The 21,691-nt window shown below is 37.5% G+C and overlaps 1 protein-coding gene across 1 annotated transcript in view; it reads left to right on the forward strand.

Moving 5' to 3' along the window:
- Window positions 1–6,023, forward strand: part of LOC124375583 (contactin-associated protein-like 2) — a 124,082-nt gene extending 118,059 nt beyond the window's left edge. The window contains exons 18-24 of the mRNA XM_046834065.1: window positions 1,254–1,490; window positions 1,591–1,824; window positions 3,500–3,633; window positions 4,081–4,174; window positions 4,369–4,599; window positions 4,711–4,782; window positions 4,898–6,023. Coding sequence (XP_046690021.1) covers window positions 1,254–1,490; window positions 1,591–1,824; window positions 3,500–3,633; window positions 4,081–4,174; window positions 4,369–4,599; window positions 4,711–4,782; window positions 4,898–5,097 — 1,202 coding nt within the window. The 3' untranslated portion in view covers window positions 5,098–6,023. The remainder of the gene's footprint in view (window positions 1–1,253; window positions 1,491–1,590; window positions 1,825–3,499; window positions 3,634–4,080; window positions 4,175–4,368; window positions 4,600–4,710; window positions 4,783–4,897) is intronic.
- The last annotated feature ends 15,668 nt before the right edge of the window (window positions 6,024–21,691 follow it).

A 21,691-nucleotide genomic window follows, 5' to 3' on the forward strand; every position in this document is an offset into this window, starting at 1 on the left:
ATTCCTCTTATTAAAGCCTTGAATTCATTACATAGAACTTGAACTCCGAGGCTTTAAAAACTTTCAACACTGTACTTTTTACAGATAATTTTTTTAGTTTCTCACAATTAAGTATTGCATTAGGCATGGCAATGTCAATATTTTATTCAGTAAGTGGGTGAAAGTATGCGGTTGTATTTAAAAGTGTGCTAATGTAGTATATTCACAGGAATTCTTTGTTCTACGAGCTCTAACCTAAATGACTTTCTTTGAATAACTTGATACAGACATGTGCATTCATGCATAGGGGATTTACACAAGGAATCAGTCTGAACAAAATGTCACGCTTTAAAGCTCTTGAAGTTGTGTACATTTATGTATGAGCTGAACCTCGACTCAGATTGTATAAATGGCATGAGTTACTTCAAATTGCCCTTCGATGTCAAGTTAAAATAATTCATTTGCACGCATGAATGCAATCGCAATGCTAAGAAAAAAGAAATGGCACTCTTTAAAATTAAATGAATCTTTGCCTGTGGTAGCTGATCCGCCGCATTGGCCGAGCTGCATTATTGGAGTATGAATGCATCAATACTTGTAAGTCTGTTTTATATATATATATCAAGGATCGATTCAATTTCGGTACAGTTTGGGGGAAGAAATGCAAAACATAAAATTGCTTATCATTTTTTTATTAACGCAGTTTATTACTATTATGTTTGTGAAATCAACTGTTTACATATGTTAAAACAATTTTTAAAAAATGCCTGCTTAAGTAAATAATATCTAAAATAATATTCGATAATATTTGATAAAAATGAAATATGCTATTTTGTGCATGGGCAAAACAAAATCTGAGTTTTACAGCACACCACAAATGGTATTTTTACAAACTAAAAATGGTATTTCCAGTATGGAGTGAATAGCCACAATGACACTGCACTAACTAGTTCTTAATACAAAAACGCAATATAACAACACGTGGCATTACAGAGAGAGAGACATTTCACATATGGAGGGTGAATACCATTTTACTAAAGCAAGAAACCCAGTTATATGAACCCAGTATATATCTGAAATATGATTGGTTAAAGAAACAGATTTATTGATAGAAGAGACTATGGTAACTGCCTTGGGATTGGTAAATAGTGGTCTTAAATTCAACTTGAGAGCAAGTCTTTTCAGCAACATGTGATGCATGGGGTGTCTTTTCTTTTCAGTCTGCAACACTAAAATACATTTTTTGGCATTTTTCCCCAATGGTAATGCTTCAGGTGCCGCAGGAGGTCAGAGAGGCTTCTTGGGATGTATCCGCTCTTTAAAGATGAACGGTGTGACCTTAGACCTCGAAGAAAGGGCAAATGTCACACCTGGAGTCAAACCCGGTTGTTCGGGTCACTGCACCAGTTTTGGGATGTATTGCCGCAACGGAGGAAAGTGTGTGGAGAAATACAACGGCTACTCGTGCGATTGCAGCAACACGGCTTATGAGGGACCTTTCTGCACTAAAGGTGCTGAAGAGGCTTTTATTTAAAAAAATTAAAAAATTTGCCACCTTGTTTCACTTTTAGATTGCTGTCTCACAGAGTAAGCTGTGTGTTTGTGTTACAGACGTAGGAGCTTTCTTCGAGGCAGGAACGCTGGTCCGTTATAACCTGGTCCCGGAAGTGAGCTTTCCGGTTGCTGGCATGGACGGAAAGGAGTTGAGCCAGTCATTGTCAACTGATATGAACCTGACTAAAGAGACCATGACCTTCAGCTTCAGCACATCTAGCACTCCCAGCATTCTCCTGTACATCAGCTCAAGGAGCCATGACTACATGGCAGTAGTGATGCGACGGAACGGTACGATCCTCCCAAACCAATCAGCTTTCACCAAACAAATCATTTAAACCATATAAGTCTGTAGATCTGGCAAAATGGACCACTTGGATTTTTTTTCGTATAGCTACAGCAACAAGTTAAAATACTCCAAAATGTTTGATCAGACAGAAAAGAGGAAGACACCATTCTAGACAACAAGGGATCTACTTTCATTTAGATATCCACTTTTTTGGATTTGTAAAGGATACAATTTCCCCTGCCTCAATCTCTGGGATTGTTATCTGTTATAAAATTAACCCTAGAAACCTATTAGAATTTATTTTGATTTATTTTGCTATCTTTGGTTTAAAAAAAGAGACCACTTAAACAATGAAAAATGGTGGTAGCACCATGATGCATTTTGGCTCCATGGCTGTCATCATGCTGAAGGGAATCACAAATATATGATGCAAGTATCAGGTGATTTTAGTGCAAAAGCTTCAGGTGTCTACTGGTAAACTGAAAATTTAAAGGAACTTCACTTTTCAGCACAACAATGACCCAAAATCATACATCCAAATCAACAATTCAGTGGCTTAACCAGAGAAATATCAGGTGAAACCAACTAAACTGTTGTTCCACTAGATTTTGGAGTGTGCTTATGGATATTTGTGTTCATCAGCCACAAGGGGATTATGAAAGGCAGGTACTGATGTAGGTGAGGAGATCTGGGGTGCAGTCAGCATTCCAGTTCATCCCAAAGGTGTTCAGTAGGGATGAGATCAGAGCTCTATAGCAGGCCACTTACGATCTTCCTCACCAAAGCATGTAAACCAGATCTTTAAGGAGCTCATTTTGTGCACAGGGGCATCGCCATGCTGGAACAGATTTTGGGTTTCCAAGTTCAAGTGAATGCAAAATGTCATTATAGTGCATAAAGACAATTGAGTGCCTCCAGCTTTGTTTTAATTTAAAAATTGGAAATGAAAAGTCTCATTAATGCAAATTTTCTTCAGAATAAAACCTAGAAAACATATCAAATGTTTCAGCTAATGTGCCATTGTAGGGAAAATAAACTGGCTGCATCAAATTCTTAAAAAAGTTGGTATGGGGCAACAAATGTCTTATTAAAAATTAAACAGTTGGAGAAACAGCTTGCAACTAATTAGGATAATTGACAACAGGTCAGTAAGTTGGTTGGGTATAAGTAGAGAGGCAGAGTCTCTCAAAAGTAAAGCTTCACCAATCTGTGAAAGACATTATGGAACAATTTCATGGCCTTTTTTGAAACCTGATGCAGCCATTAATTAAAAAATACGCTTCTTTTTTTTTAAAGGTATTTGCAAATCATTGCATTATATTTTTTATTGACATTTTTGATGTCCAACCGTTTTTTGGAATGGTAGTTGCATATGAATACAAGCTGCTTCTATATTCCTGGGATTGTTTCTGTAAGCTTTCTCAGAATTTCGCAGAATATCGAAGGATTTAACAAACTGGCTGGAATTGAAGGCACTTCGAAAGCACTTTGATGCTTTTAGTTCAAAATCAATGCATTCCTTTCCCCTGTTAGCCTACGCATCCTTTCTCCTACAGTATACTCACCACTGAATGAATTATGGCTCTTGTTTCTTTTTAATAATAAAGGAATTATGAGGCATGAGATGAAAAAAGAGACATGGCTGATAAAAGTACACTTCCTATCCTTCTTGGTTAGGTTCTCTCCAGCTGCGATATAACCTCGGGGGTCTACCCGAACCCTTCGCTGTCGATCTGGACCAGCGCAATTTGGCCAATGGACAGCCCCACAGTGTCAACGTCACAAGACTAGAACGAGAAATCCAAGTCCAGGTGAGAGTTCCGGTTTTGTTACAGCCGTACCAGTACAGAAGGGATGAACTTGCTTAGTTCTTGTTTTACCTTTATAAAAATGGTTTTAAAAAAAGTCTTCCGATCATGCTCCACAAGGCTTATTTACAACTCATTAGCAGGAATTGTTAAAGCCAGGCAGCTTGTAAAGAGTTTGAAACCTCAAGGAAGCTTTTTATAGTGACTCCAATCTCAGCCATTAGTTTCCCCTTTCCTTAAAGATGAATCCATTCAAAGCTATTAAATCTTGTTACTTTATGCAGTGACATCCTGGGTAGCGAGATCCACAGAGCTGATTGGTTTAATTATTCATTTATTTATCCAACCTTTTTATCCAGAATCTGTGTAACAAACCGTTTGCCCTGAGGCAAAGTTTCTTCGTATTGACAATAATAATAATGTTCATGCATGTGTGTGTACTTCACATAGCTGGATCACTACCCATTGGTCAGCTACAAACTGCCTGATTCCTCAGACACCCAGTTCAACTTGGTCAAAACTCTCTTCCTAGGAAAAGTCTTTGGTAAGAGCATTTTCAAAGATGTAAGACATTAAAAAAATCTTTCTACAAAGGAACTGTTTCTCAAAATATCCTTTCAACATCCAGGCCTTTATCTCAGTCAAGTTCAGTACACATGTTAATCACACTGACCCCCTCATACATCGTGCAGTACACCACACTCTCCATTTATAATTCTTTTTTAATGTCTCCTGCAGAATCTGGTCCCATTGACCCAGTGCTGATAGAGAAGTATAACACTCCCGGCTTTGTAGGCTGTCTGTCCCAAGTGCAGTTTAACAGCATCGCTCCGTTGAAGGCGGCTCTTCGTTTACGGAACACTGTCTCAGTGTCACACCAGGGCAAGCTGGTCGAGTCCAACTGCGGTGCGTCTCCCCTTACGGTCTCACCGATGTCCACTAACACTGACCCCTGGCACCTGAATGCAGGTACAGAAACAAACAAAAAACGATGGCTTCTTTATAATTCATACAAATTATGTTGGAATTAAGTTTGTAAATGCCACTGCTTAGGATAGCATAATATGGTGTTTTCTGTAGGTGCTGATTTCCCATTTAATGAAGAGAGAGTGGTACCAGATGGAGTTAACAGGAATTCAGCAGTAATTGGTGGTAAGAAGATTCCAAACACTACTGTTTAAGGCTGTTTGAGCTTCTCATATCTGCATAGTTCCTCGCTTGTTCCTCTTCCGAATCTGAGCATCCCTATTTTTCCTTCTCAATTTAGGCATTATTGCTGTGGTGATCTTCACCATCTTGTGCACTCTGGTGTTCCTGATTCGCTACATGTTCCGCCACAAGGGAACCTACCACACCAACGAGTCCAAGGGAGAAGAACGATTCGAGTCAGCGGACACAGCCATCATCAGCGCAGAGCCCATTTTTACAGAGACTATTGAAGAAAACAAGAAGGAGTGGTTCATATGAGACGTCTCAAATGAGACTGTTTGAGACTTCTCACTGAAGATCGGGAACAAGCGAAACCCCTTTCCTTTGCAACTCTTGATTTCTTGTCAGTACTTTCTTAAATTCTTGCTCCCTTTTCCCTTTCCTGGAGTGTTTCTTTTGTTCCTCTTTCTCTATCTATTTCTGTCTGTCAGTGAAATATCAAGGCAGCTTCAGCAAGTGCTTTGAGAGTTTGAGGGTTATTCATTTCTGGCCGCTCCTGAAACTGCGTGGTCATAAAGGTGCTGACGGATATGAACAGAAATGAGGATTACAGGCACTTGGTGGACTTAGGCCTGGCGTTCTGCCCCTCCTGTGTGCAAAAGGAGAATATAAAGACCAAGTCATGGAGTTATGAGAATTGACACTGTCAAACGAATCTCCTTTGTGCAGGAAGTGCAGTTTTAAAAAGTTTCCCAAGCTCTTTCTGGATGACAACAAGAGGCCATGACAGAAGTCCAATCCAAGACCTCAAACTTAAACCTGGTGCCTGAGTCCTTTTTAGATCTGAATCCTTTGAGGTCACACTAATCTATGGGACAATCGAGAAACACTCAGAGTTTTAAAGAAATCATGATATTGATCTATACTGGCCAGATGATGAACTTCACATCATCACAGTGTATATCCCTGACTAGTCTAAGTGTTTTTTTTTTTTTCTCAGCACTCATCCCAGAGTGCTTTTTCATAAACGAAAAAAAATGCTGTGCATTTGTTAAACACGTTATATTTACAATATGGTCCTTTTTCTTGTGTTCTTTTGTAATAAGCATGTAAAATGCTATAATGGTACAGGTATGCAATGGTATGATGATGATGTACTCTATGTCTATAATTATTGTATTGGTCCAGACTGTACATTGTAGACAAATCTCGCTGTTCATTTAAATAAACTTACTTCAAATGGATTATGTTGGATCTGGATTTACTGGCTGAGCAGCGCCTGGTAAACAAAATCAGAAGGGTAGAAGGCAAGATGTCTAGTTATACTGTGCCATATGGGTTTCTTAGTTCTGGGTGTGAAACTGGAAGCTTCCAAATGGAGTTAACATGTAGGATATCTAATTGAAAGATTGTAAGTTCAGATCCCAGCACCCTCAAGCTGCCACTGGACCCTTGAGTAAGGCATTTAACCCTAAACTGCTTAGTTGTAAAAATGACATTGTGCTCTGGAGAGAAGCATCTGACAAAATGCCATACATGTAAACAAATTGAATCATAGGCCAAAAATAACACTGCAAACAAGAGACATTGTAAATAGAGAGCACACTCACAGAAGAAAAACAGTCAGTTTGTCAACTGGTTAACATAGACAGATTTCATATGGATCCATATAGATTCATTTCCGTGTGAAATTCTAATTACCTATTTTAAATGACCTATATTTCATAATAATCACTGCTCCTTTTAGCTTTATAAATAATATTGCACCTTGTGATCGAAAACTGCAACATCTCCTAATAGAAGCCCATTGGGGTGCGAATCACGCTGCCCCATGCCCACACTATGAGTAGGCTCTAGTTTTATTAGAACTGAAGTAGCGGTTGGCTAGTTTAAGCCATGGTTTCTTTCGCTCCCTCTCTCTCTCTCTCTCTCTTCAAAATATACAAGGTGAAATTCAAACCTTGAACGCAACACACATTTCTTCATGACGTCATTTCTTTACTCATTTATAAAAAGGATTTTTTCATCCTCTACACTTCAGGTAGTTTCTTAATTGTTACACTCATTTGCATTATGCTGTTAGACCTTGTATAGACATTTGGTGTCCCTTTCCAAATAATCTCTATTCAATTGAATTTGCCACAGAAAGACTGGGATTCACCTGAACTATCTTTCACTATCTTGAACTATCTTTCTATTCACCTGAATCTCGCTGCAAACGGTCTGAATACTTGTGTCACTGTGATTATTTTTCTTTGAAAAAGATTTGTATTGTGGATTCATGTGAAATATAATGTGGCGAAAAATTTTCTGAATGTACCATGTATAGATAGACCAGCAGTCTGGCCTGACAGCAGATGAGACGCTGACAGATAGGTCTCGAGGCAACACCCACAGAGGACATGAGAGGACATCTTACAACTACAGCCACAAGCCAAGTCAAAATCATGCAGCAGTCTCTCAGGGAGTTTATGAAGAGAGACAAGAGTAGACAGATGCATGCTGGGATCACAGCACTATTTGTGTCATACATTGATTTACGCAGAAGAACGTGGTGATACCGAGGATTGAACCCCTGCCCTCCAATCAGCAACCCAGAGTCACTGGGACATAAAGTTGCGTACAAAGTGAGACAACAATTGCAAACATTTCCTAATTACCTTACAGAGCTTCACATCAAGCAATTGTTTTCCTCCATCTTGTGCACTGAGTTATATCCCTTAATAATAAATACATTTCAATTTGAAATTTGCATCAATTTATATAAGTAAATGAAACATGCATAACTTTTTATTATTTTACATTTACGCCATTTTAACAGACGCCTTTATCCAGAGCGACATAAAAAAGTGCAATGAAGTCTCTATTAATTAATAAATCAACACTGTTTCACTAGGTTGCAAAAAAAAGTGCCTAAAACTCAGATGGGAGGAATTAAAACACACTCTTTTTTAAATTAATAGGATAAATAAATAAATAAGTGTTAGTTAAAGTGTTTCAGGAAGAGGTACGTCTTCACCCATCGTTTGTTCGGACATCTAGAGGAAGTTCATTCCACCACCTCCACAGTGCCAGAACAGAAAAGAGTCTTGATGTATACCTACCTCTTACCCTGAGAGATAGTGGGACCAGTCAAGCAGTGTAAGAAGATCTCAGGCAGCGTTGTGCAGTGTGAAGAATGATTAGAGTTTTGAGGCAAGAAGGTGCTGGTCGATTTTTGGCTTTGTAAGCAAGCAGCAGTGTTTTGAGTCTGATGTGTGCAGCTACCTGAAGCCAGTGGAGGAAGTGCAGCAGTGGGGTGGTGTGGGAGATGGAAACAAGTCAAGAAGCTTTGTTTTGGGTCATTTGCAGAGGACGAATTGGATTCAGAGGAAGACCTGCCAACAGAGAGTGAACAAGCACCTGAGCAGCAGAAAGAGGATAATATACACCAGCAGTGTTATGCTACGTAAAGCTACTTCTTTTGCTAACAATTGTAAGCACAGATGGTCCCCAAGTTCTGACGGTTCGATTTACGATGACAAAAAAATTGATATATAAAATTGAAATATATATATATATATATATATATATATATATATATATATATATATATATATATATATATATATATATATGTTTATACATTACAGTACTATAAATTGCCCAGTTTTGCCCGTTATGTACTGTAATGGGTTAAATTGTTACACAATTACATTACCCTATACTTATCACCATTCTTTAAGACTCCACGATAGACCTGGCCATGTCTCGACTTATGTAAAGGCTGACACAGTCTTGTTTAAAGTTGCAATTTATGGCATGGTCATAGATACTGGACTGGTCAGGTTATAGCAGTTATATATATATATATATATATATATATATATATATATATATATATATATATATATAAGAGTATGCTTGATGACTGCATTTTCTTGAACTGCATATTATGGGGTCACTTTCAAATTTTATTAGATACTGTAGTAGCCCATGTCATGATGGTGTCTAGGCTCGTTTAAGGCTTTGTCATTATTAATGTCACACTGACCCACTATAATCTATAACCACAAGCACCTGTTGATTAATATCACCCCTGCAGCTGGAATTACTATCAGAGCCACTCACTCAGAATCATGGAGTTTGACCTGTGATATTTTTTTAAAACCTGGGACATGTCTAGACATGATAAATGACTTTTATTAGCTTGTTTACCAGGTTCTTTGTGAGGTGATGAAGAGGGCAGAGTACAGAGTGGTGCAGCGGTCAAACTTAACCTAAAACTACAAGTGAGAAATAGTTTATATATTAAGTTTATTCTGTCCATGTTTGCCAGTACAATACTTATGTAACTCTATTTGTACTACCATAGATTTTACAGTAGTCTAAATATTGGATGGTGAATTCTTTTTTTTTTTTTTGTTTAAAAAATAAATAATAAATTGGATAATTGGGACACCTGAATCTTTTGCCACATGTGGTTCTTTCCCAAACTGGTACCTCAAAAAGGGAGGCACACAATTGTATAATATGTCACTGGGTCGGAAATAATAAAATTGTACAATTAAATTAGAAATTAAAAATAGTTTACATGGTTCACATAGTAAGAGTAGAGTCCACCCATGTGGATTGAACATGATTGTGATGCATTGAAACCCCAGGCCTCCTCACCAAACATCAGTACCTATTGCTTTTGTGGCTTAATGAGCACACAACTTCACAACACACTCTAAAAATGTGGACTAAGTGTGGATTGGAATGTTCAAAAATCTGGTCAATTGTCCACAAACTATCGTCTATAGAGTCTATTTGAAAGCCTCTCTCTCTCTCTGTCTCTCTCTGTCTCTCTCTCTCTCTCTCTGTCTCTCTCTCTCTCTCTCTCTATATATATATATATATTTATATATGAATCAGGGCAGGAGGAATCAAGTGCAAACTTGATTTCAGTGGCCTTGCTTCATTAAGTGAATTGCACTGGTGCTTTCCTTGCTACAAAAATCCACTTATTAGTGATAACAGATTTGTCCAAGGCTTCATATTGGACACTGGATTAGCCTTAATTATAAATATTTACACAATTAAATATTAGCCCTTCACGTTTTAACGCAACAACATCAAACAGCTTTGAGCTTATTTACCTTCTATCGAAGAAAGCTAATGGCTGATGCTACAAAAAAAACACCCTGAGGCTACAAAATCTCTGCAAGCCACACAGATTTAATGATCCCTGCTAATGAGTTGTAAATAGGTTTTAGATCTGTCCTTGTGGAACACTCAAATCTTCTGGCTGAATTTGGTGGAATTTGAACTCACAACTTTGTGATGATGAGAAGAGAGAAAAAAAAAATCTAAATTTATATCGGAAAGAAAGTGGAAGAAATCTTCAATATTCCAAAGTTTACTCTCGTCACTTTCATCAAGACTCCAAAACAACATCATATATAATAAATATCCATTTTTCATAAAGGAGCTAGGAAAAGGCTGATTGATCATAACAGTGGGGTGCCAGCAAGGCGTTCTCTTCTGGCCTAAACTTTACCAGTATTGCTGACTTACAGTATATTTTAATAAATAGTTGTCCATGAATATGTATTCGATTATTTCCAATAGCCTATTCTTTTTATGTCATTGTGTTTCTCTAGGAGCAGCACATCCAAGTTCAATCAGATTTCAGCCGTAACATCATGTATTGCCTCAATGCCAGCAGAAATGAACAGTCCAGGGTTCAAATATATTTTTACTTGAAGCTTTAACCAACCAGACTGAGTTGATCACTTCGAGGCCCCCTCGCAGGCGTCTAGTCACGTCCGATTTTCACGTCCTTTGATTGGATGGTCAGAGAGCGCAGTATTCAGAGCTCGCGAACCGCATCTGTAGCAAACAGCACAAGCTTAATTATATTCGTGTAGGATTTAATAGCCGTTTTTTTTCGTTCCACAACCTGACAGAGAAGAAGAAATCGATTTGGTCGCAGATATACATGTACAAGAAAAGCTGACATTGTGATTTAAGGTCAGCCAAAACAGATCATAACAGTTGGTATACCATTTGTTCTTTTGCATTTCCTTTTCATGGAGAATTTGCACAAAAACCCACAATTTGCCTCAATTTCAAGTCCACAGAGTTGACGTATGCAGGCGGTGCAGCTGTGGCTGCAGTTAATGGAGACCTGTTGAATTGTGTTCGTTGCGTTTCTTGCTTTAGTAAATGAATTCATTCTCGCTGCATGAAAAACCTGCCTGTGATGCAGCGCTCTGTTATACTGCGTTTCTGTATAATATTGATGGTTACTATAACCGTGCCATCGTAATGATGGAAATAAGAGGTGGATTAATTCAGGTAAGGCAACACTGAAGGCCGATGTGTAAAATGTATGGTGCGCCACTGGATGATACTGTATAAATACTTTTGTGTTGTATTGAATAGATCGATTCTCACATAAAAAAATAGAAATAATACATGGAATTTTTTTTTGAAAAACAAGTGATTTTAAAAATGTATTTAGCCTTTATAGGAGTATTTTCTCTCCCACTGTGCTTCCAATTATTATCTAAACATTAACATTCTGTTTTCTCCACAATAAGACTCCAAATCTAGTGCAGGGTTGGGCGAAGATACCTCTAAATGTATTTAAAAATAAAATAAAAAAATATAAAAATAAGGATAACTGGATCAAAAAAACTACAAAATGCAGCAGTTGCACCATGTAAACTAAATAAACTACTGTCTTTTTGTATTTTAAAAATAATAAAAAATGCTCTTACAAGGAAGCATCTCTCACACACACACACACACACACACACACACACACACACACACACACACACCCCACTAATAAGCTAGCTAGAAAGCAACGCATTTAGACTGAATTGTAACTTAACGCAGACATGTGTAAGTGTGTGTGGTTGAGAGACAATGTGTCTTAGGGTCACTATGAGTGTGTTAGAGTGTGTGACTGAGAGAGAGAGAGAGAGAGAGAGAGAGAGAGAGAGAGAGAGAGAGAGGGAAGGAAACTGAGCAGCCAATAAACATTACTTAGCTGTATTGGTTGAATTGTGATTGTCTCCGAGAGCGGTGCTTTGGGTTTGGGATGCTAAATGAATGAATAAATGAGCAACTGAGACCCTCTGAGGAAGTCATTAAACAGAAGCAGCTGCCGGTCATTTAGCGATAAAGAAACACAGGGTTGGAGAAAGTATTAAAAGACGATAACCGAAGAAATAATGTGCTCGGTCGAGCGTGAGTTCATATCTGACCAGTCAGCGGCATCGTATCGTTGTGTCTCAGCAGTACAGCTATGTAGTTACAGCATCTCCTGCTGATGTAGAGGTGCATGCTGGGATTTCTGGACGAGCAAGCGACCTTTAGGTTCTTATTTAGTTCAGTTCAGTGCAGTTCAGACATTGTTCATAAGCAGTATTACAATAGGTTATGAAATTTAAATGTATGTGTTATTGCCTATACATAATATAAGGATGAAACCAGACTCGAAAGAGATGCGATCCTGATCCTGGATCCAGCAGTCATGAACACACTCAAAAATCTAGTGGATCTTTGACTCTTTGGACTCTTCCCTGAAGAGTGGAGGAAATTATATGAGCTATTTGGGACTAAATGTGGAATGCAATATATCATATATATCATTATTACAATTTTCTCTTTACTGTTTAATATTTAATATTTGCTGTAGTTTGCCTGCAGCCTCACTTAAGTATTTCATTGTATAAACTGTTACTGACATCTCTTTCTTTCTTTCTTTCTTTCTTTCTTTCTTTCTTTCTTTCTTTCTTTCTTTCTTTCTTTCTTTCTTTCTTTCTTCTTTCTTTCTTTCTTTCTTTCTTTCTTTCTTTCTTTCTTTCTTTCTTTCTTTCTCTCATTCCTCCTCCCTGTCTCCCACATTATTTATTATTTCACTCCTCTCTCTCTCTCTCTCTCTCTCTCTCTCTCTCTCTCTCTCTCTCTTTCTTTCTTTCTTTCTTATTCCTCCCTCCCTGTCTCCCACATTATTTATTATTTCACTCTTTTCTTTTTCTTTCTTTCTTTCTTTCTTTCTTTCTTTCTTTCTTTCTTTCTTTCTTTCTTTCTTTCTTTGATGTGATCGTTTTTGTTTCTTCGTCTTGATTAGCCCACACAGCACTGCATCTGATGGACTATCAGAGACGATATTACCAAGAGAGCAATAGGTGCTCATGCGGATTGTTCACCGTGTCTTAGAGAAGCAATAACAAAACAATTACTGCAGGGATTGATGCGCGGCATGGACAGGATCGTGGGAAATCAAAAGAAATAATGAAGTAAATCTGCACAAGGAGAGACGTGGAAGTAAATTTACATGACCGCAAAATGACAGGAGAGGCTCATTTTCTTTCTCTTCGACACTGTGTGTCATTTTACATAACTTTCTTAGAGGAGTAATAATTCTGAGGAAATGTAATTTATTGTTTTTTGGCTGCCTTTGTGAAAATCGTTTTTTTATTTACACACACACACACACACACACACACACACACACACACACACACACACACACACACACAGTGCAGAGATTTCCAAAATAAGTCATGCCAATGCACACACATGTGACCAAAACACCTTGCTCCCTGACAATCTGACTGACCTTTCTTTCGACTCTAGGTACATGCTGTTCTCTTTCAGGAAATCTATGCATCCAAGAAAGCTTTTTTTTTTTTTGCATAAAATAAAGGTCTTATGCTGTATGCGGGTTTGCTGAGCAATCTTATAAAGCAAAATGAAAACGTCTGAGCTAATTATGTAATTTTAAAACAAAAGAGAACACTGAGCATTTACATATGTAGCAGACCAGCATTTACTGTGAGGGTTGGTACAAAGATATGGCATGTAACAGGAATTTGACAGATGGCAAAAGTCTACTTTATCCAGAATTAGTTTTTTCTCTCTCTCTCTCTCTCTCTCTCTCTCTCTCTCTCTCTCTCTCTTTTAAACAGACAGACAGACAGACAGACAGACAGACAGACAGACAGACAGACAGACAGACAGATAGACAGATAGATAGATAGATAGATAGATAGATAGATAGATAGATAGATAGATAGATAGATAGATAGATAGATAGATAGATAGATAATGTATTAATTAACACTTTAGGTTAGGCTAAATGTATCTTGCTCAATGAGAAAGGATATGAATTTAAATTGCACTTTTTAAAAAACATTAAAAACTCCATTGGAAAGTGCTGAATTTTCCTCCTCATGAAACACACAAAGGTGCAATAATAAACACCTGTTTTTCACCTGATTATTCATACTTTGCTCATCAAATCTACCCACCGTGAGTGTTTACAGTGGCTTTATAATGGTCTTGGCCCCCAAGGCACTGCTTTATTGTCCTTATGGGTTTGGTGAAGGTTTGGTGAAGAAAGCAGACGTTGCGTTCCAAACTACAAATCAGCTTTAGACTAAATCACTTATCATTCAGGGTCATTTAGTGGTTTGTCCAGAAGTTAAAGAGCAGAGAAAACCATCATCTGTCGGGTAAAGATGATTTGTAATTTGGAAAGTAACGTCTGAATAATCAGGTGAAAACAGTTTATTATTGCACCTTTGTGTGTTTCAAGAGAAGGATAATTCAGCACCTTCCAATGGTGTTTTTAATGTATTTTAAATAATGGACTTTTAATATATATTCTTTCTCATAGAGCAAGTTACATTTAGCTTACAAACATGCGCTAACATGTAATTAAGGTATCCATTTACACATAAATTAATGTGACTCGTGGTGTAGTTAAGGTTAGTTCTTGATTACTAAATGCCTTTATGCAGCATTAGTTCATAATAAAGTAGCATTTAGTTGACATATTAGTACATGCTTATTTATGTACTATTACTGTAAAGTGTTACCGTAATGTCATTTAATGTTTGACTTCTTATTCGATTTTATACGCACTCTGTTTCTCGAATATCCTTAATTCACTGACAGGTGAATTGTATGTAAAATGTTCTAATGTGTTCTAATGACTGCTCTGTTGAGAGCTAAAAGCTAAAGAAAGCATAAGTTGAGCATAAGGGAAGCGGGTAAACAGATGTGAAGTCGATAGCGCAGCTATGCAACGTGAAACGCACATTAAAGCGCTTGAAGCCTGGGCGAGAGATGATGGCACAGGTATAAAATACATTTTAAGTTTTAAGTCAGGAGATGAACGCTGAATACAAGCCGAGCTGAGAATTACTGAATCATGTTTCTGTGAAAATGACTTACTGAGGGTCCGAAATAAATGCTTCAATCCACCTTGAGTGGCTAAGGAAGGACAAAAATGACATCGGAGTCATTTTTTATGTATATTCAATAATGGCATTTCAATCCTGGCCATATTTTCTTCAGAGACCCAAATGCTTAAAGCCACATTTGTGTAACACACTAGCACAGGCGCTAAACCCACCTGGACATCTCACTGTGTTTAACACTATTAACTGTCAAAAATAACCTGTGAGGGAAGCATTTATTTGGGTTGATGGACTTGCTTACAATAATGGAAGTGTAATATCTTTAGCTTTAGAGGAAAACTTTGTTTCCGGATGCTCGGCTTTGTTTTAGAGAGCAGCGCTAAAAGCGATTGCTCTGCAAACTTTCCTTATGTGCTGAATGAGCCGAGAAACAAAACAGCACAAGGAAGAAAAAAGCCAAAGTCATATATTTTCAAGGATAATTACCTTCTGGGAAGCAAATTCATTTGTTTTACAGCCATAATGGGATTTTTTCTTTTTTTAACCAATTAATTTATTATGTTTGCCTGCTCCTGCTCCAGTAAGTTGGTGTTGAATAACTACTATTAATGTTATAAAAAATGCTGTTAATATATTGTAGGCATACTTGGAACTGTTTTACTCTTTGTTTATTTGTTTGTTTTAAGGTGGGAGGGGACAATATATGTTAGACTTGTCTCAGACATTAAAAAAAATATTTAATTATATATATATATATATCAGGAAAGCATAAGCATAAGAAAGAGGTTGGCGAAACAGGATTGGGATCAGCAAAGAGAAGAGAAAAGTTAAAAGGAGGACAAGAAGATGCGAAAGCAGGTAAAGAGGGATGTGGCAAAAGAATAGGAAAAGGCATATTGGGAGCTGTATAGAAGTTGGACACTAAGGTAGGAGAAAAGGATTTGTCCCCATTGACCAGGCAGAGGGACCGAACTGGGAAAGATGTGCTTGACTAGAAATGTGTTGACTAGTGAGGAGATGGTTTTGAGAAGATGGAGAGAGTATTTTGAGCAGCTGATGAATAAGTAAAAGTAGAGACAGAAGGGTGGATGATGTGGAGATGGTGAAGCAGGAAGTGGATTTTGGAGGTGAGAGGATGCTTGAGGAATGTGCTGATACAGATCTTTATAATCTTTTTAAGAATATGGGAGATGTGCAGACCTGCAGTAACTACAGGGGAATTAAGTTTATTAGTCACAACATGAAGTTATGGGAAAGAGTAGTGGAAGCCAGGCTGAAAGAACAGGTTATCATCTGTGAGCAATAGTATGGTTTATTACCCACACTGTCTATACTGTCTCACATTGTCTGTATTGTCTTGTCTTGTATAGTCTGTTTTATCATGTATAGGTTTTATTTATGTCTGTACTTTTGAGAGTCATTAACAGCTGGAACCAAATTCCATGTGTGTCAACACACTTGGCCAATAAACCTGATTCTGATTCATATATATACAACAAAATAAATTTTAATTTAAACAAATACAAATGTATAAATGTTAAATCCATAATAAACAGCTAATTTTTTTCATTGAAAAATTGCCCTAAGCATGAATAACACATTTACACATGCTGGGCATCCGGACAGTCCGTTTCTCCAAATACTGTAATCAGCTAAAATACTTTGCCATGACTCCTGTTAAACTTCCCTGGAAGTGTCCTTCAAAGATTTCTTTCTAACCTTGCAATCCAGTTCATCTCAAAGCAGTTTAATAGGATTTAGGTGTGGTGACTGGGCAGGCCGTTCCATAACAGATAACACACCAGCCGACTGTTTGCTCTCTGAATAACGCTTACAGAACTTGGACGTATGCGTCAGACCATTGTGGTAAAACAGACGCTGCAACGCAAAAAGCCGAAAGAAAGCTTATGGTTCACAGATCGCTTCATTCTGAGAGTTTTTTGATTCAGAAAAAAAAAAAAAAGTCTGTCTTTATTTCTAGTACATGACAAATCATGATATACAGTAAGGCTGGTGAATTGTGTGTGTGTAACTAGAATTTATTTATAGACAGATAAAACTACATTATATACTTATACAGAAAGCTTGAAATAAGACATCAGGTTTACATGTACATTATTTTCTATGTTTTTCTATCCAGAAGAACGAGATGAATCAGTAAGTGGCATGAGGTGTTAAGAATATCGATCCTTGATTTCTGTCATTTCTGTAGGAAAAAAAATCACAGTGAGTTTTCTCATCAATGTAACCCTTAAAGCACAGCTTTATTTTATGCTCTGAGTGGATTTTGCTTTTGGTTCAGGGTAGTAACTTTAGAAAGAGAGATAGAGAGAGAGAGAGAGAGAGAGAGAGAGAATCAGGAGGTCAGATTAAGTGTGAGGAGAAAATCGATGCGCTGTAATGGAGAGCAAAAAAACGCTGGAGAGCTTCAATTTCACAAGTGATCTTCTGACTCTGGAAAGGACCTTGCCTACACACACCCACACATTCCCTCCCACCCACACACACACACACACACACGCACACACTACTCATAATCTCAAGCATTGTTCGGGAAGGATGCTAGCTTTAAATCTCCAGCTTTAAAAAGAAGATGGAGTGTGTTTGTGTTGTAGGTTTAGACAAAGGAAAACCTTCACATATACACTTACTTCGCAAACACACACACTGATACACACACATTTACACAGAAATATATGCTGTAGCAGACACAAACAACGAATGCGAGAACATTTTCTGTTTACCAAATGAGTCCAGGACGTTATTCATTCCGCTGTTTGTTTTGTCTGCATTTTTTATCCCATCCCGCTCTTTTATGCTCTACTTACATTAAGGGTGATGAGGAGATGCAAATGAAGGAAAAGATGAATAGCGACACTCCAAAACATCCTCAGACATTTACATTTGAATAATCGCGCAGTGACAATGAGCCGTTTTGGAAAAGAAACCATTCTCCCAAACACACAGGATTTCTCAAACATTAGGGTTTTGTTCGCAGATTTCGGGTTGTCGTTTGCCTGGTAAAATTGTGTAATACAAAAAAATATAACACAGACACAATACGACAAATGTTCACAGAGATTTCCTACCATCTTGACTTTCTAGCCTTATTTCTGCACTGATACACAATGACTTTAGCGTACGCTGTTCTGCATGAGAGGTTGGTTATAGAGTATGTTTGACGAAGCAGGATGAGTGAAACACATTGGGCTTCAGTGGTTATTCTTTTATTAAGAGTGTGTTGTGTGGGAATGTTTTTAGATGTCAAATCAAGCTAAAAATTTTAGCCACATTTCATTAGCTTTCACAAAACCGATTACATTTCCTGATGACTCATAAGTACACAAGTGTAGTATGAATGCAACCACACACTAAATAAACAAAGGTTTGTGGACACCTGACAATAAGATTCATATGTGCTTCATGACCATCAGATTCCACATTTAGTCCCCATTTGCTGTTATGATTATGCTTAATTTTTACATCTTTCACCAAATTTTGGAGTGTGCTTGTGGAGATTTGTGATCATGCAGCCACAAGGGTGTTGTGGTAAAGTGAGGTAAAGATGTGAGGTGAGGTGAGAAGGCCTTCGGTGCAGTCAGCGTTCCGTTTCTTCCTGAAGATGTTCAATAGGGTGGAGATCAGAGCTCTATACCAGGCCAGTAAAGACCTTCCACTCAAATCCATGTGAACCATATCTACATAATATCTACAAAATAACATATCTATCTATCTATCTATCTATCTATCTATCTATCTATCTATCTATCTATCTATCTATCTATCTATCTATCTATCTATCTATCTATCTATCTATCTATCCATCCATCCATCCATCCATCCATCCATCCATCCATCCATCCATCCATCTATTTAAAAAAAGAGAGAGAAGGAAAAAAATCTAGATAAAAAAGTATATAATGATGCAAAGTATTCTGGGTGGATGCATGTGGGTCACATTTGGCCACACCCACAAAACTCAATGAAAGCAGTTTACAAAAAAAGGTGAAATCATCTAAAATCCTCCAATAATGCAGCTCAGCCAATACAGCGTGGTCTTATGGACAAAAACACTAACTATTCATTATTTTATGTTTATTGTTTTATTATTTTGTTTTTCCCCTTTTCTCTAGAGGAATAGGAGAAATATTTTTTGTACTTAATGGATTTAATTCAATTAAAAATGTAAACGAGAGCATAAATGGAGAATAAAATAACTTTTTCAAATTCTATAGTTTTTTAGATTTTCATGAATACCACATTGTAAATTGTAAATTGACATGAATCAATACATTTTGTATGTATTTAACTTGATGAATTATAGAGGTACATCCTTCAGTTTCTAAAGGCTTTTTTCACTGTACTGTAGCTTAGTGTATTGTAGGGAGGATCTGTACAGACGTCACTCATCCTGTCAATCTCAGCTTCACCAAGCTGTGACAGTTCCAGGTCATCGCTGAAACAGAGGGTCTTCTCTAGAGCAGTCTGATTTCTAAACAAAGGGTCCTTAACTCACTCTTTCACCCGACAACCAGAATTCCAGCTTGACACAACATCCTGTTTACATTGCAGATTCATCTCTATTATTTTCAATCAAAAAAATACTCTAATGCATTATTATTATTAGTAGTAGTAGTGTTGTTATTGTTGTTTTCATTTACATTTATTTTTTATCCATCGCCAAGACGTTTGGAACTGGCTTTGCTCCTCTCTTCCCTTAATTATTTGATTGCACATTAAATTTCTGATATTAGTTTATCTGACCTTTTGCCTCTTTAGCATACAGTTAATTGTGTTTTCCTCACTGCCCACTTCTATAAGCACTGCAATCAAAATAATTGTTGCTCTTCAGACTTTATTAACATCCTGCTATTATTAATTTCTAGGTCTATTACTGTTTACTGTCATATGTTTTGTTTAATATAACTATACATTTTGAACACTGAATTCTATATAGACGTAGGTTTTGGGACACTTGATGACATTTCCAGCCATATCAACTCAACTCAAGCTTTATTGTCCTTCTTCCACATACACAACGGACTAAGGTGCATAGACTGTGAAACAGCAAGAGAAACCATTAAACATAAATAAAGAGTAAACATTAAACAGAACAGAGTTAAGGTGCGATAAATATGAGCTGAATGTGATCATGTTGGAATGTATGTAATGTAGGAACAAGAGTAAATATATGTGGATCTTCATGGAGCTCATGTGGAGAAAGATAAGGATAAGATATGGTATGAAGATATGGTTTACATGAGGATATGGTGAAGAATCTTGAGTGGCTGCAATAAACTTTGACCTCCTACTAACCCCCTTGTGTCTGAATGAGCATCTTCCCAGAAGAGTGGAAGTTATTATAACAGGAAATGCAAACTAAATGCAGAATTGGATGTTTAAAAAGACCATAAGATCACATACAGATCCTACGGTCAGGTTTTGTTTTTCTGCCACAATGTGAATGTAAGTAAGAAAAAATTGAAGCTAATAACAAGATGGTAGCGTGCATGCATTCAATGATATCAAGAGTCATCTATAGCTGACAAGAACACATTTTTTTTGAGTTCAATTAAAAAACAGCAAATGCCATAAAACCTTCCCAATAATCGTGCACGAGGTCTGCGGCAATGGAATTTCTTTTCCTGATATCCCTTCTTTTAATTCACTCTGAATTAAAAAAAAAAGCACCTGTATATGTATGTGATCAGTGTTGCATCATCCACAGAGCTGGCGCAAGACATTAAATGAGGTAAAATAGACTGCGAGTCTGTGGTAGCAGTGTGGGAGTGTGCGAAAGCTTTAGGAAGAAAATTTCAAGGACACAAAACACAAACCGCACGCATCCACGCAAGCTAGCAGGTGGGCCAATGCGTAGTTTCACATTCCCGAATAAAATTCAAAGTGAAAACACATGCTAGCACTCACAGCTTCATCCCCCGAATGAACAGGAGAAGTATGAAAGCATCCTGTTACAGACTGTTAATCGCCCTGCTGTGTGTGTGTGTTTTGCGACTTTCCCTCATCAGCAGTTATGCTGAAATTACGGTTCTGTAACAGCCAGGAAATTTCACGTACACTGCAGTGGGAAGATCTGTTTCTATTAAAGATCTGTAATTGCCATGATATTACACTTCATTTTCACACAAGCAGGAACACAGGAGGTATAATATTTACATACAAATCATCCTATAATACTGCTCAAGTGTTGTAGTATGACTCACAGTAGTGAGCGGTTGTAGCTCAGTAGCTTTTCTTGCTCACTTCTAGCACCATTGGTAAGTTAATGATGTAGCAATATGGCATAACTCATCATAGAAAGAACAGCTATGTTTATTTAGGGTTTTCTCAGTGAAGGTTTGACAAAGTAATCGCAAAAAATCTCTTATTATACACTGTTTGTAGTATCGTACAGCCCATGTTTTGGATATGCTGAAATTGTAACCGTCACCGTCTCTGCTAACTATGCAAAAGAAGAAGAGAAGAAAAAGACCAGCAAACAGAAATTTACAATTTCTATAGGGTGCTAAAAACATTTAGTGATTTGCCTAATAATACCAATAAACTTTTTTTCAGCTTCTCCCATTAGGGGGCGCCACAGCGGATCATTCGCATGTTTGATTTGGCGCATGTTTTTACGCTGGATGCCCTTCCTAACAGAACCCTCCCCATTTATCCGGGCTTGGGACCGGCACTAAGGCTTGTGCAACCCTAATGGCTGGGGTCGG

Source organism: Silurus meridionalis, chromosome 21, assembly GCF_014805685.1.
Source record: "Silurus meridionalis isolate SWU-2019-XX chromosome 21, ASM1480568v1, whole genome shotgun sequence".
Lineage (NCBI taxonomy): Eukaryota > Metazoa > Chordata > Actinopteri > Siluriformes > Siluridae > Silurus > Silurus meridionalis.